At 41.7% G+C, this 14,035-nt stretch overlaps 1 protein-coding gene across 2 annotated transcripts in view; it reads left to right on the top strand.

Moving 5' to 3' along the window:
* Positions 1-14,035, top strand: part of SHROOM4 (shroom family member 4) — a 135,542-nt gene that overhangs the window by 117,181 nt on the left and 4,326 nt on the right. For both annotated transcript variants that reach the window (XM_040265986.1, XM_040265987.1), the window contains exons 5-8: positions 2,921-3,730; positions 8,114-8,263; positions 9,145-9,325; positions 13,132-13,401. In XM_040265986.1, the coding sequence (XP_040121920.1) occupies positions 2,921-3,730; positions 8,114-8,263; positions 9,145-9,325; positions 13,132-13,401 (1,411 nt within the window). The remainder of the gene's footprint in view (positions 1-2,920; positions 3,731-8,113; positions 8,264-9,144; positions 9,326-13,131; positions 13,402-14,035) is intronic.

The following is a 14,035-nucleotide window of genomic DNA, read 5'->3' as shown; positions in this document are numbered from 1 at the left end:
AGATTTTGCTTTCCATTCTGTCTCATTTTGGCCACCATTATGTGTATTATTATTTTTAAGGAAACATTTTCAGGCTCCAACATGACTACTGAGTGGGTATTCTGTCTGATGGTTTAATTCAACTGCTGGAATTTCCTGTCAGGAGGCAGTACTTAGCATGATACTGATTGCTCACAGGCTAAAGCAGGAAACCAGATCTTCTGGCTTAGAGAGTTTAACTCTTCAAACTCTGAGACTTAAAGAGATGTCCTTTGCTTTGGTCATTCTTTATTATACCGAAGTTTGACTTTTTACACATATTTAAGTAAACCTGGACTTCTTTTCCTTGGATATACTTTTCTATTACAAGATGAGAATTTCTTATTTCACTTCACAAGTGACAGCTTTTAAGTTTTCTGATAGTTTTTTTCTTATAAGTATTTAATATATACATATATAACACATATATTAAAATTTTACACACATACACACACCCATAACTCTTGAATCTGGAATTTATTTTGATATATACTATATGGTACAGCTTCATATAATACTGCTCCTCTGCTATTGTCTCAAAAATATATTAATACATCTTTATCTTCTTGTTATGGAAAGTGAATTATACATTTTTATAGTTTGATATTAAATATGTCTCTGGACTTTCAATTCCATTCTATTAATCAGTAAAACACTGTTTTAATTACAATTGCTTTATATTATGCTTAATGCCTTACTTAGCTCCCATTTCTTCTGTAGCAAAGTATACATTTTATTATACAGTAGTCCCTCCTTATCTGTGGGGGATACATTCCAAGACCCTCAGTGGATACCTGAAAACATGGATAGTGCTGAGCCCTATATATACTATGTTTTTTTCCTATACATATACACCTATGATAAAGTTTAATTGGGTGGTGTGTGTTAGTCACTCAGTTGTGTCCAACTCTTTGAGAGTCCCACTATAGCCTGCCAGGCTCCTCCATCCATGGAATTCTCCAGGCAAGAATACTGGAGTGGGTAGCCATTTCCTTCTCCAAGGGGAATTAGGCAGAGTAAGGGATTGACAATAATAATTAATAATACAATAGAACATTATAGAAATATTCTACAATAAAAGTTATGTGAATTCTGTCTCTTGATCAACTTCTCAACTCTGCCAGAAACATGGCAGTGGCTTCTTCATTGGCAGATGCAGCCTTTCCAGTAACTTTTATGTTTTTCAAGACAAACCTATTCCTGAGTCTTTATAACCATCCCTTACTTACAGTAGTCATTTATTTCAGGGAATTCCTTGCTGAAGTCTTCATATAGGCTTCCTGTTTTCTGGTGCAACACGTTGCTGTCAGCCAGAACATGTTTTCCATTCATGTCTTGCATCCACAAATTTAATGCCTTTTCATCTTAACTAAACCCTTCTCATGCACTGTGGCCACAACTTTTGCACTTTGAGGTGTGATAGCAGAATGAGCATAATTTTTTTTTTCCTTTTTCATAATTTGACAGATAGATTCATTCTTACCATAGATCTTAGCAACCTCAGCATATGATTTGTTCCCTTTCTTTATTAGGTCAAGAACTTTCACCTTTTCACTTAAAGGAAGATCTTTATGGTTTCTCTTTGGCAGATCTCAGTTGCCAGCATCACTACTCTTGGGCCTTAGGGCCATTATTAAGTAGAATAAGAGTTACTTCTACATAAGCACTGTGATACTGTGACAGTCCATCTGATAACCTAGACAGCTACTAAGTGGCTAATGGGTGGGATCCATTGGACAAAGGGATGATTTACATCCTGGACAGGATGGAGCAGGACAGATAGAGATTTCATCACACTACTCAGAATAGCACACAATTTAAAAGTTTTGAGTTGTTTATTTCGGGAATTTTACATTTACTATTTTTTGGACTGTGGTTGAATATAGGTAACTGAAACCATGGAAAGTAAAACAGTGGATAAACGGGGATTGTTGTATCCTTCTTTATTTTGCAAGTTAGCAAAAAAAAAATTCTACAGTTAAAAATTCCTGTTGAAAATTCTGTTTAGAATTGCATTAGAAGGGTATATTTAAAATCCAAAACAGCAGATATTTCTGAATGGCCTGCTTGATGTTTTTTGGCACGAGAACATGGACAGAAAGTATACATGCCAAATTCATGATATAGCTTGCATGTAGAGAGGCAGCAGAGTTATAGAAGTAGGGGGTGAAACAAAGGGGTATTATTTATTTATTTTAAAAATTCACGGGGAATTCCCTGGTGGTCCAGTGGTTAAGACTCTGCCTTCCAATGCAACGGACATGAGTTCAATCCCTGGTCAGGGAACTGAGATCCCATATGCTGTACTGTATGGTCAAAGCAATAAATAAATAAAATTTAAAAACTAAAAGTCGTGAAACATAGATGGCAGCATATTAAAATATCTTAATTCTGGGCAGTAGGTGGGGATATTTATTATAGCAATCTCTGTATGTTTTAAAACATTTGAAATGTTTCACAGTTAAAACAAAAACAACAAATATAGCAGGATAACTACACTTGCAAGCCCCAGAACACAGCACATTCAATCTGAGTGAGTGGGATAGTGTGTATATCCAGACTTTGGAGCAAGACTCTCCATGTCTCCTAGTTCTGCCACTTACTGCCAATGGTTCTGTGACCCAGAGCAACGACTGGGTTATAATTATAATAGCTACTTCCTAGGCTTGTTGTGAGGATTAAAGAAGTTAAGACATGGAAATCGCTTAAAACCATGTCTGGCACCTAGATGTTAGCTATCAATGTTATATATCGTATATTAGTATTACTAATATTATTACATTTACTACCTATATTATACTGTTTTTTGCCATTTTAAAATTTACATAAATGAGGTTATCTAAAGTTATGGGACCATCTGCAGTGTGCTTGTTTTATCCAGCCTTCATCTGCTGTTTTGCAGGGAAATGGCTCATTCCAAGGCTAGCTTTTCATGGGCAACCCCATTCCATCCTTGCCTTGAGAACCCAGCACTGGACTTGTCAAACTACCGAGCAGTCTCTTCTCTTGACCTCCTTGGAGACTTTAAGCACTCCTCCAAAAAAACAGAGGAAACCTCCGTTTATGAAGAGGAGAGTTCCCTAGCCTCCATGCCTCGCCCGCTGCGCAGCCGTGCCTTCTCAGAAAGCCACATCACCCTGGATCCTCAGAGCTCCCAGGTCTGGGAGCAGCATAGGAAGGAGCTCTTCAACAAAGTTGATGAGACCCAGCCAGATGCTCTGGGTGCCAAGAAGAAGGCCTTTCCTCCTCCTCGCCCTCCTCCTCCCAACTGGGAGAAGTACAGGCTCTTCCGTGCAGCCCAGCAACAGCAACAGCAGCAAAAGCAGCAGCAAGAGGAGGAAGAAGAGGAGGAGGAGGACGAGGAAGAAGAAGAGGAGGAAGGAGTAGAGGAGGAGGAAGAAGAGGAGGAAGCGGGGGAGGAGGAGGAGCTGCCACCCCAGTATTTCAGTTCAGAAACCACTGGTTCTGGTGCCCTCCATCCTGAGGAGGTTCTGGAGCAGCCCCAGCTTCCGGCCTTTGGCCACCTGGAGGCCCCAAGGCAGGGCTCACAAAGCCTCCCAGCAGAGCCAGAATCCTTTGCTCGGCGTTCCAGTGATTTCCTGCCTCCAGTAAGGGGCCATTTGGGATCTCAAGCTGAAAAGGCTCAACCCCCTTGTTATTACGGCATTGGTGGGCTTTGGAGGACATCAGAGCAGGAGACCACTGATTCCAAGTAAGTGCTTATGAAAGACGTTAGGTCCCTGAAGAGGGGGCAGCATGAGTTTGAATTCCACCTCCACCATGTGCCAGCTGTATGACCTTCGACTGGTCAATTAAACTATTCCCAGTCTCATTTTTTCTCACCTGGAAAATGGCCATGATTCTACCTATTTCACGTGGTTCTTGTGAGAATGAGGATAATCCACATAAAGGACATAGCCCCATGCTTAGCACATAGTAGGTGCTCAGTAGGTGGCTCAGACAGTAAAGAATCTGCCTGCAATGCAGGAGACCCAGGTTTGATCTCTGTGTCAGGAAGATTCCCCGAAGAAGGGCATGGCTACCCACTCCAGTATTCTTGTGTGGAGAATCCCATGGGGTCACAAAGAGTTGGAGTGACTAACTGAGCGACTAACCCTATCCCTAAATAACACTATTGAGATACTGTATTTATCATTTCTAGTTTGTCTTTAAGGTACTCATCAGTTTCTGGCCCCTGAAGGAGAAGGCATTAAACCTTTGTTACCTTTTCCAGAAGCCTGGTTCAAGTCCTCTTCTGCCTTTTCTTTTGCTTGCTCTCTAGAATAAATTGCCAGCTCACAACCTGACTGCCTGGGCTTCTAAACTCTTCTCCTGTGCCCAGTATCAAAGGTGTTCCTGGAGTTGACCATTCCTTACAACAGCCAAAGGCATTCTTTTCACCTTCCACTTTATTCATCACCCCACCCTTATTTCCTCCACCTCTTTGCTCTGAAGCATTTGCTTCAGTGAGCAAATGGTACTACCAAAAGTGGTAGTTGACAGAGTTAGCTGTCTGGGCAGAGAGGCTGAAGCAGGAGTAGTCTGACTGGAGAACTGTTCCCTTCACCGTGCCAGTGCTCAGCAGCATGGCCCACACCGTGTGGTTGTCCTCTGTGCTCCAAAACAAAAGAGCTTTGACTTTCAGTTCTGCCAGTCTTCCTGCAGAGAGCTCCACCCACTCTCTGCTGGGGGTGGGGATAAGGGGCAGGTGAACCAACACAATATTGTAAAGTAAAAAAAAATAATAATAATACTAAAGTGCTTTCCTTAAATAACATTATAGAAGGAACTTACTTGCCTGAGTTTTGTTGCTATTAGAAGTACCTTGTTATTGTGTCTTTTACTGATGGACAAATCCATTAATTGATTATCTGGAGCTGCTGCTGCTAAGTTGTTTCAGTCGTGTCTGACTCTGTGCGACCCCATAGACGGCAGCCCACCAGGCTCCCCTGTCCCTGGGATTTTCCAGGCAAGAACACTGGAGTGGGTTGCCATTTCCTTCTCCAATGCATGAAAGTGAAAACTGAAAGTGAAGTTGCTCAGTTGTGTCTGACTCTTAGTGACCCCATGGACTGCAGCCTACCAGGCTCCTCCATCCATGGGATTTTGCAGGCAAGAGTACTGGAGTGGGGTGCCGTTGCCTTCTCCATATCTGGAGCTAGCTAAGAAGTTTTCCAGCCTCACATGCCACAAGCTCAGCACTTACAGGGCCTGGCTCCCAGACATGGAGATCTCTTACCAGATCTCTAATGGCTCTTTCTCAAGCTGCCCATCTATCTGAAAGCATTTTTATTGTAATTAGAGAGCATCATGGAGTTTCCATGATCTATAGTGAACTTTGTATGAGTAAGAAATAAGGTTTTATCATTTTAACCCAATGAGATTTCTAGGTTGTTTATTTATTGCAACAGTGATGTAGCCCAAAGTTAATAATACAACACAGATGGGGTTTTGATCCTGAACCCAAGTTCAAGTATTGACCACTTGATTCTCCACCTCACTGATTATGATAGAAATTGCAGCTCCTTGAATAGCTAAGGCTACTCTAAAATCCTGTGCTCTAGGTCTTCTAATAGTTTTATAAGTACCTAATATTCTATTAAACCCCATTCTTTGAAAATACACAAAAGAAAGCTTTGTGGAAAGTGACTGTGGATTGTTATCTATCACAGCAAGGAAAAGGTAAGCCAACATAGCACATAATCGACACTTAATATTTTGGAAAAGAGAATGAATACATGAATGAATGAACATATATTAAGCATATGCTATATGCCAGACACTGCTTGTCATTTTATATCTGTTATTTCATTGAATCCTCCTAATGACCCTATGAGCCCTTATCCTTATTTGACAAATAAGGAAACTAAAGCTGAGTAAAATAAGGGACTACTTAACTCTGAATTACACAGAAAAGACTCAAAGCCAGATCTGACTCTAAAATCTATGCTTCTTTTGCCATTCTGGGCAGCCCCTCTCAGGGAGCTCTGGTTCCTGCAGTAGCCAGGCCTTCACTTAGATCTCATGTCTCCTAGAAGGCAATGTGCACCAGAGGTAGTAGTTAAAGGCCCCAGGCTTACCCCTGCCAGCCTCCTAGTCCTTCCTCTTCTATGTACTTCCATTCACTGTGGCACCTTGTCCAGAGAGAAGGAAATTGCTAGTACTAGGGATTTTATAACTTATTCCACAGATTTGTTTTTTCTTAATGACCGTGGGATGTGAGGGGAAACATTTGCACAAAAACCTGGCTTGTGGTGGCAAAAAATCAATTATATATGCTTCTTTGAGTGATGGAGATTTAAGGAACATCATTCCCAACATAGCTAATATTTCATTGCCTGTTCTCTATGTGCCAAGTATTGTTCTAAGCACTTTTGTGTATTGACTGACTTAATCTTCACAACAAACCTATGAAATAGATACCATTAGTCTCCGACATTTTTTTAGATGAAGAAAGTGAGGCACAGGGATATAAAGTAAGTTGCGAAAGATCATAAGTAGCCAGAGCCCAGATTGTCTGGCTCACTGTGCCCACTGCATCACCCCCAGGAACTCCTCTAGAAGATCCTATTCCAGACCCTCAGAGAGCACAGAGTTCTACCCAGCAGGAAGTGCCTTTAAGGTTTTATAAGAGAAAGTAGTACTAGGGGCAAGTAGATGTGTAATATTTTGAATCTAAAATTAAAAAAAAAAGACATCCTAGTTTCAGCCAAGTTAAACTAGAGTATCTCTATAACCCACATACTCTTTTGTTTTAAAAAATGCCATACATTGAATACAGTATTGTAAAGTAAAATAAAGTAAAAAAATAATAAAACGATGCATAATTTTAAAAAAAAAGACAATCAGGACCACTAAAAAAAAATGTCAGGATACACATAGAAGCAGGTGAGTGGAATTATTGAGTGTTGGTTAAATCTAATAACTGATTCAAGTACAGGTATAGTTTGCTTTATGGACTCTATGCATCTCTTCTCAGTAGTCTGGAGAAGGAATCTGCTTTTCGTATCAAAGTTTGTTATCAAAGTCAGATTATGATCTTATAGGTCTCCAATAACCTCTGCCCTATTAATGGAGTGAATGAGGAAAGGAACCTAGAACATAGTACCTGATATGATACACTATAATATAGTACAGGGCCATGTCTGCTAGGGAACTGAGTCACATCCACTTTCAAATTTTTTCTCCAGTTTTATTGATATATAATTGATGTATAGCTGCATCCTTTAAAAAAATAAAACTTCTGTGCTTGCTTTCAGTATTTCATAACTCTGAACCCACACACATGCCCTAAATATTTTTCTTATATAATTCTTTTAGGAATTCCCTAAGTTCATACATTCATATTCCCTCCAGAACATTCTCTCTTCTCTGCTAACATATAATCCAGCCAGAAAATTCCTTACAGGCAGGGTTCTATATGATGTCAAGTTGTTCCGTTTGGCAGTATAATATAGTGGCTAAAAGCACAGATTCTGGAGTTAGGTCACCTGGGTCTAAATTTTGAATTTGCCATTTACTGTCTGATGACCCCGGGAAAGTCACTTTACCTCTTAGTGCCTCATGTTCCTTATCTGTAAAATGGTTGTCATGAACATTACATTTTATATCTATATTTACACATACACACACACACACACGCGCGTCTTAGGACAGCTCCTGGGCATAGAAAACACTATGTGAATATTAGCTAGTAGCAGTCTTTTATCCATGCTATTAGCTTAAAAATCTACACATAAAATGAATACCTAGGATGAGGAATATTGGCATGCCTAAATTTCTTTTGTATGATGAATTAGGAGACAGCATAGTGTGAATCAGTAAATAGCTGTGGAGCCTTTTACCCATTATTTTTGACCTTTAACTAAGAGCTGCAAATAGCTGCAAAAATGACTAATGAGTTTCTCCTATTTTTCCTTTCAAACTGCTAGAGGTTAGTGAAGGGGCAGTGACACAGACAGGTGTGGCTGGGAGGCAGCAAGAACATAGTGGGTATGGGTCTCCCCCTTACATAAACCATAGCCGGAATTATTTGCCTCTCCATTACTGAATCCTAACATTGAAGCATTTCTTTTCATTTCTTTCCTCACATCAGACCAGAAGCTTTGATGGTGGAAGAGTCCAAACCCAAACCAGCATGGAGCCAGAGCTACTTCTTTCCTGAGGAGCAGTTCTCTTTCCTGGGCTGGGGCTCGGATAAGCAGCACCTCAACACTGCAGGCTTCAGTGAACCCAAGACAACAGGGTTTGCTATTACACTTGTCAAGTCCATGGGCACCGCTTGTTCTATTGCCATTCCATTCTGCAACCGTGGAAGAGGCTGGGGCCATTGGGGATTTACCAGAAGTGAAGAGATGTTATCTTTTCTCAGGCCAAAGACCTGCGCCACATCAGGCAATCTCAGAAGAGCTCACGAGAGATGTTGTACACCATGACAAGTATCTGGCAGGGGTGCTAAACCCAGCCTCCAACATGGTGACAATTGCTGAGGTCCTGGGTGACCTCTTTGCTGTGGGAGAGCTGCAGTGTGTGTTTGGGGGGGTTATTTCCAGCAGGAGTGGCACCGCCAAGAAAGAAGAAATGATGAGGGTGTCCAGGAAAGCCATGGGATTCCTTTGTAAGCCAGCAGACTAGATAGACCTGGGGGTGGGCTGGCATCCAGGATGGGTAGGAGAGAGGCCAACAGTCTTAAAGGATGAATAGCTAAGGTCTCAGACATGTTCTTACCATGTAGCCCCTTCCTAGGGATCCATATATTGAGACCATGAACCAAGGAGAATCACTGATGATCAGAAACCCAGAACTTGAGGAGACTATTTTTTTCTGGATTTTAGTAGGGTATTAATGATGAAACCCGTTGATCTCTAAAGAAGTCTCACTAGCTGTGGAAGTCAGGGATGTAGAAATAGCCTTCTCATTTCTTCAAGTTGGCCTTAACTTGATTTCTGGAAAGAGCCTTCATTTGGCTTGTTTATGTTTGAATGGGCCCTCCTCGTCCATTATTTCCTTATTTTACAACTCCCTGGTGAACCTGGGTCCCATTTTACAAATGGAGAAATAAAGAAGCAGGAAGGTCAGCAGATTCTCAACAGAGGTACTCAAATGTTCATTTTTTTGTTTCCACAGACAAGACTTTCAGCACTTCTCACCTCCTCAGGGGGCCCCAGGGATCCCTACCTCTTACTCAGCTTATTACAGTATTTCTGTGGCCAAAGCAGAGCTGTTGAACAAGTTGAAAGACCAGCCTGAGATGTTAGAGATTGGCCTAGGAGAGGAGGAAATTGACCACGAACTGGCTCAAAAAAAGGTGACGTTTTTGGCATGCCTTAGAAGTTTTCACCATTTGTTTGAGTGTAGCCAGAGGTTGACCTGCCTTCTACCTTCTCCAGAATATCTTGGTGCATTCCTATATCTTCAGTATAGAAATCAAATAGCCTCTCTGGGTTTCTCACAAATGCAGCTCCAGTCTCTTTTTGATCTAGTCAATAGCAATAATAATAATATAGTAACCATCATCATCATCACCACAGTGTTGCTCGAATCCTAAAAACAACTCTACAAGGTAGGCATTACTGTGTTCTTTTTAGTTGAGAGGACCAGTCTACCCAGGGTTACAGACTAAGGGTAAATCCAGGACTTGAAGTCAGTGCTCTCTGACTTTCTACTCTGAAATAAGCAAGCCTTGTTAAATAACTTGTTATCCAAGGCACATCCGAATTTTTCCTAGTGAGCTCTAACCGGTGGCAGCAATTGATTGTATTCTCTGTAACTTTCTGGAGGAGAGAACAGACTGACCAAGAAAGAAAAAAAAAAATATAGGCCAGTCAACTTTAATATTTATTTGCAAGTATAATCAATTATCTCTTAAAAATACTAGAATAGATAAATGGAGATGATGTTGTTGTTCTGAAGCCTCCCCTTTCTTCCTCTAAGTACCCCTAGCGTGGGTTTCTAATCAAATTCCTGGAATCACTTTGCCCTCCCTGCACTTACCCCTTTTATTTCATAAGCAAATAGGGTTTCCATGGCAACCTCAAAGGCCCAATTTACTACTTGGTAGACATCTGAGCTCAATGTAAATTGCTCTTCTGCCCATATTTATTATTAAGGACACAACCTGTACAAAAGCTCAAGGCCATTTGCAAGAGACCCCCACCACTTTCCAATCTGAAGCAAAGGGTCAGGGGAAGAATAGGAGGCATGTTAGAATCAAAGTTTTATTGATTCAGATGCCTGCTTCCTTGGATTCCATGTTTCCTGAGCATGACAGGGCTCCTCCTGGCTTAGCCAGGACCTTTTTATTAGGAGCAAACCTAATAAATGTCTGATGAGGAGAAGCGAGAAATGATCAGAAATGGCAAAGCACAGAACAGCAGATAGTGAACTGAAGTGATTGTGGGTGGCTAGGACAGTTTTTGTCTCTGAAGAACATAGGTGAGGAAGGTCACCAATCTGCAATATCCCAGAACAGTCACTCAGCTCTAGCTGGTCTGTGATGACTCCACAGCTCTATCCACTACACTTTCCCTAGAGTTGAAGTTCAGGTTGCAAAGCCCAAGTGCTGAGAAACAAAGGGCTGTGTCCACTTTCATCCCTCCAGGTCTATGGAACCTAAGAGCTGGGGTTAGGTAGGTGATTTTCCAAGTTGATCATTTGGCCCCCAGCCTTCCCTTGTCCTTGGCATTGAGTTTTTTTGGGGAAAGCAGAGGGTGTGGATATAACTGAGAGCCTCTTGGCATCTAATTGTGTTGCCTGATTCATATCATTGATCCTTAATTCCCAGTGGGTTTTGGAATTTTCCCTAAATGTCTACCTGTTACATTTTACATTAAGATAATGGTGATTTCCTGACTTTTGACTGCTTCTGAAATATGACAACTGGCCCAGACCCAGAGCAGGCTCTCTTGTCCTTTGTCACCTTGGACATCTCTAAATAAATGACTAGAAAGGAATATGCTCTAGATAGCTACAGGCCTATGGTCTGAGAGTTCCTGGCCAGGAAGAGTACACTGAAGCATATTTCCTATATACAAGACAATAGTCTAAGCATGTAGCATGTATTAATTATGTTATGTATTTCATTCACAAGCAACACTATGAGTTAGTAATACTGTTACTCCATCTTTTAGATGGTAAAATTGAGGCACATAGAAGTTGAGTAATTTGCTCAAGTTCACACCACTATTTTGTGTCAGAGCTGGAGTTGAAACCCATGTAGTCTGGCATCAGAGTCCTTGCCATTAACTATAATGTGATACTGACTGCAAAGGCTGGGGGCAACCTGGGACAGGTCTATTCTTGTAATGTCCTTGCAGCTAGACAGGTATCCCTTAGCTCAGAGTGCCTGGTGATTGTGGTGGCAGTTGTAGCAGCAGTAGCAGTAGTACTAGTAGTAATAGCATCAATAAATATGTATCGAGCACTTAATGTACGAGGCACAATACTAATTATTTTACTTCTATGATCTCATCTAACCCTTACAACAATGGAGGGTTGGGGGCAGGAGACATACTTCTCCAATTTATAGATGAGAAAACAGAAGTCGTAGTAGGATTGGCTATCTTGTCCAAGGTCACGCAGTTTTGAGGAGGTGGAATTGAAAACCAGATATCTCTAACTCCAGAACACCACTCTACCACACTACCTTCCCCTAAGTGCAGTTCCACAACTGGTTACACCTATGTGAAGCGAAGTCTCTGTCGTGTCCGACTCTTTGCGACCCGGTGGACTGTAGCCCACTCAGGCTCCTCTGTCCATGGGATTCTCCAGGCAAGAATACTGGAGTGGGTTGCCATTTCCTTCTCCAGGGGATCTTCCCAACCCAGGGATCGAACCTGGGTCTCCTGCATTGCAGGCAGATGCTTTATCCTCTGAGCCACCAGAGAAGACAAATCAGAAGACACATATAGTGCTTCACTTGAGAAACTTAGCCAGTAGTAGGAGAGGGATCAGATGCACACACAGGAAACAGAAAGTCAACAACTTCAAATTACACTCTCAAGTGTTCTCATTTCAAAAGACTGAAGAGTTTAGAAAAGAAAAAGATAATTGAGAGAGGAGTTATGGGGACAGGAGCTTCCAGTAGGGACAGTGGGTCAAAGCTGGGCTCTAAAGAAAGAATGGGAATAGCCAAAGTAAAGGAAGAGATAAAGAGTTGGCAGAATTTCATAAGCAAATCAGGAACATAAGAGTGATTGTTTTGAACACGGTGTGAGGAGCTAATCCTCAGAGGTTCTGAGGAGTGAGATTAGAATGATAGGGTGAGGCCAGGCTGAATAATAATAGCAGCTGCTTTTATTAAGTACTCAGTCTGTGCTAAACCTTTGGCATGCATTATCTCACTGAATCCTTATTACAATTCAGTGAAATAGGTACTGCAGTTACCCCCGTACTACAGATAAAATAAAACTCCATAAAGAAATTCACCTAAGGACTTCCATGGCAGCCCAGTGGTTAGGACTCCATGCCTCCATTTCAGGAGGGCACGAGTTTGATCCTTGGTCAAGGAACTAAGATCCTGCATGCTGTGTGGTATAGCCAAAAAAGAGAGAGAAAGGAAGGAAGGAAGAAAGAAATGCATCTAAGGTCACATAGCTAGGAAGTGGCAGAGCTAGCAGTCAAACTTAGTCGTTATGACTCCAGAACTCCAGTCTTAACCAAAAGGCCTCAGAAGTCAAGCTGAGTTGGGGAAGATCTAGCACAGTGCCATCAACTTCAGAGGTACTAAAATGGAGTGAAGGAGAATTAAGGAAGCACAGGGAAATACTTGATGGCAGTGCTTTTCCAACCTATGCTCTCACAGACATTCCTTTTTATATTTAATAAACAGCAAGTATTTAGTGAATTGCATTTGGCAAATGAGAATTAGCCAGTGGGTACCACTCATCTAACACCAAGAAGTTTGATGGTGACAGAGATTCCTAGCAGATCTGAAGGGATGGGGGAAAGGCACCCGTCCAGAAAACTGAAATTGCTCACAACTCTCAGGTTTCCTTCGTTTCCAGTGACGAGGGTAGAGCCCACCATCTGTGACTTGAATCTCAAAACAGATGTTCCAGGCACAGATCTGTTTCTGTCAGTCCCCATTCTCATCCTTTGCTTTATTTCTCCTAGGTACAGCTTATTGAAAGCATTGGCAGAAAACTTTCTGTCCTGCGGGAGGCCCAGCGAGGACTGCTGGAAGACATCGCTGCCAATTCTGCCCTTGGGGAGGAGGTGGAGGCCAACCTAAAAGCCCTCTGCAAATCCAATGAGTTTGAAAAATACCGTTTATTTATCGGGGACCTGGACAAAGTAGTCAACCTGTTGCTGTCGCTCTCTGGTCGGCTGGCACGGGTGGAGAATGCTCTCAACAGCATCGATTCAGAGGCCAACCAGGAGAAGGTAGGGTTGAGGTCTCCAGGGTATGGATGAAAGGAAGTGCCATCTGCTTCTTCCCAGGACTCCTTTCATGTTTGGCTAGTCTGGGAGGCAGTAGACCATAGTGTGAAGAATATAGGCACTGGCTTTTAAGTGGAAATTCTGGCTTTAGCACTAATTAACTGTGTGATTGTGGGCAAAGTCACCTAACCTCATCCTGTCTCCATCTCTTCAAAAGTAGGATGACCCTACTACCTACCTCATGAGGTTGTGAGACTTAAATTAGGTAATTTATGTTAATAATTTAAAACAGAGCCTAGAACAAGGTAAATACTGAATCAGTGCTAGCTGCCAGTGATAGTAATAATAGTATCAAGTAGTTGAGATTAGGAGGCTGTCCATTTCATAGGTTGGAGCATTCTGTGTACATTCTTGAACCCAAACTGCATTACCTCTTCCTGTCCATGTGGTTTTTAGGTACAAATTTGAATCCACAGTAAAAGGCACATGTGCTTTTGCATACACACATGGATACATCCTCTCACACTCACAAACTATGTTGAAAACCATCATCACAGTGATGGTTTTTCACCAGATGGAACATGTGCCAGCTGACTTTGTCAGAGCCTTCCTCCACCCCAACCCCAATGGTGGTCCA

Source organism: Oryx dammah, unplaced genomic scaffold (genome assembly GCF_014754425.2).
Source record: "Oryx dammah isolate SB20612 unplaced genomic scaffold, SCBI_Odam_1.1 HiC_scaffold_23, whole genome shotgun sequence".
In the NCBI taxonomy this organism is placed as follows: Eukaryota; Metazoa; Chordata; class Mammalia; order Artiodactyla; family Bovidae; genus Oryx; species Oryx dammah.
The sequence above is the reverse complement of the archived record's forward strand: the minus strand, read 5'-3'. Positions and strand labels throughout refer to the sequence as shown.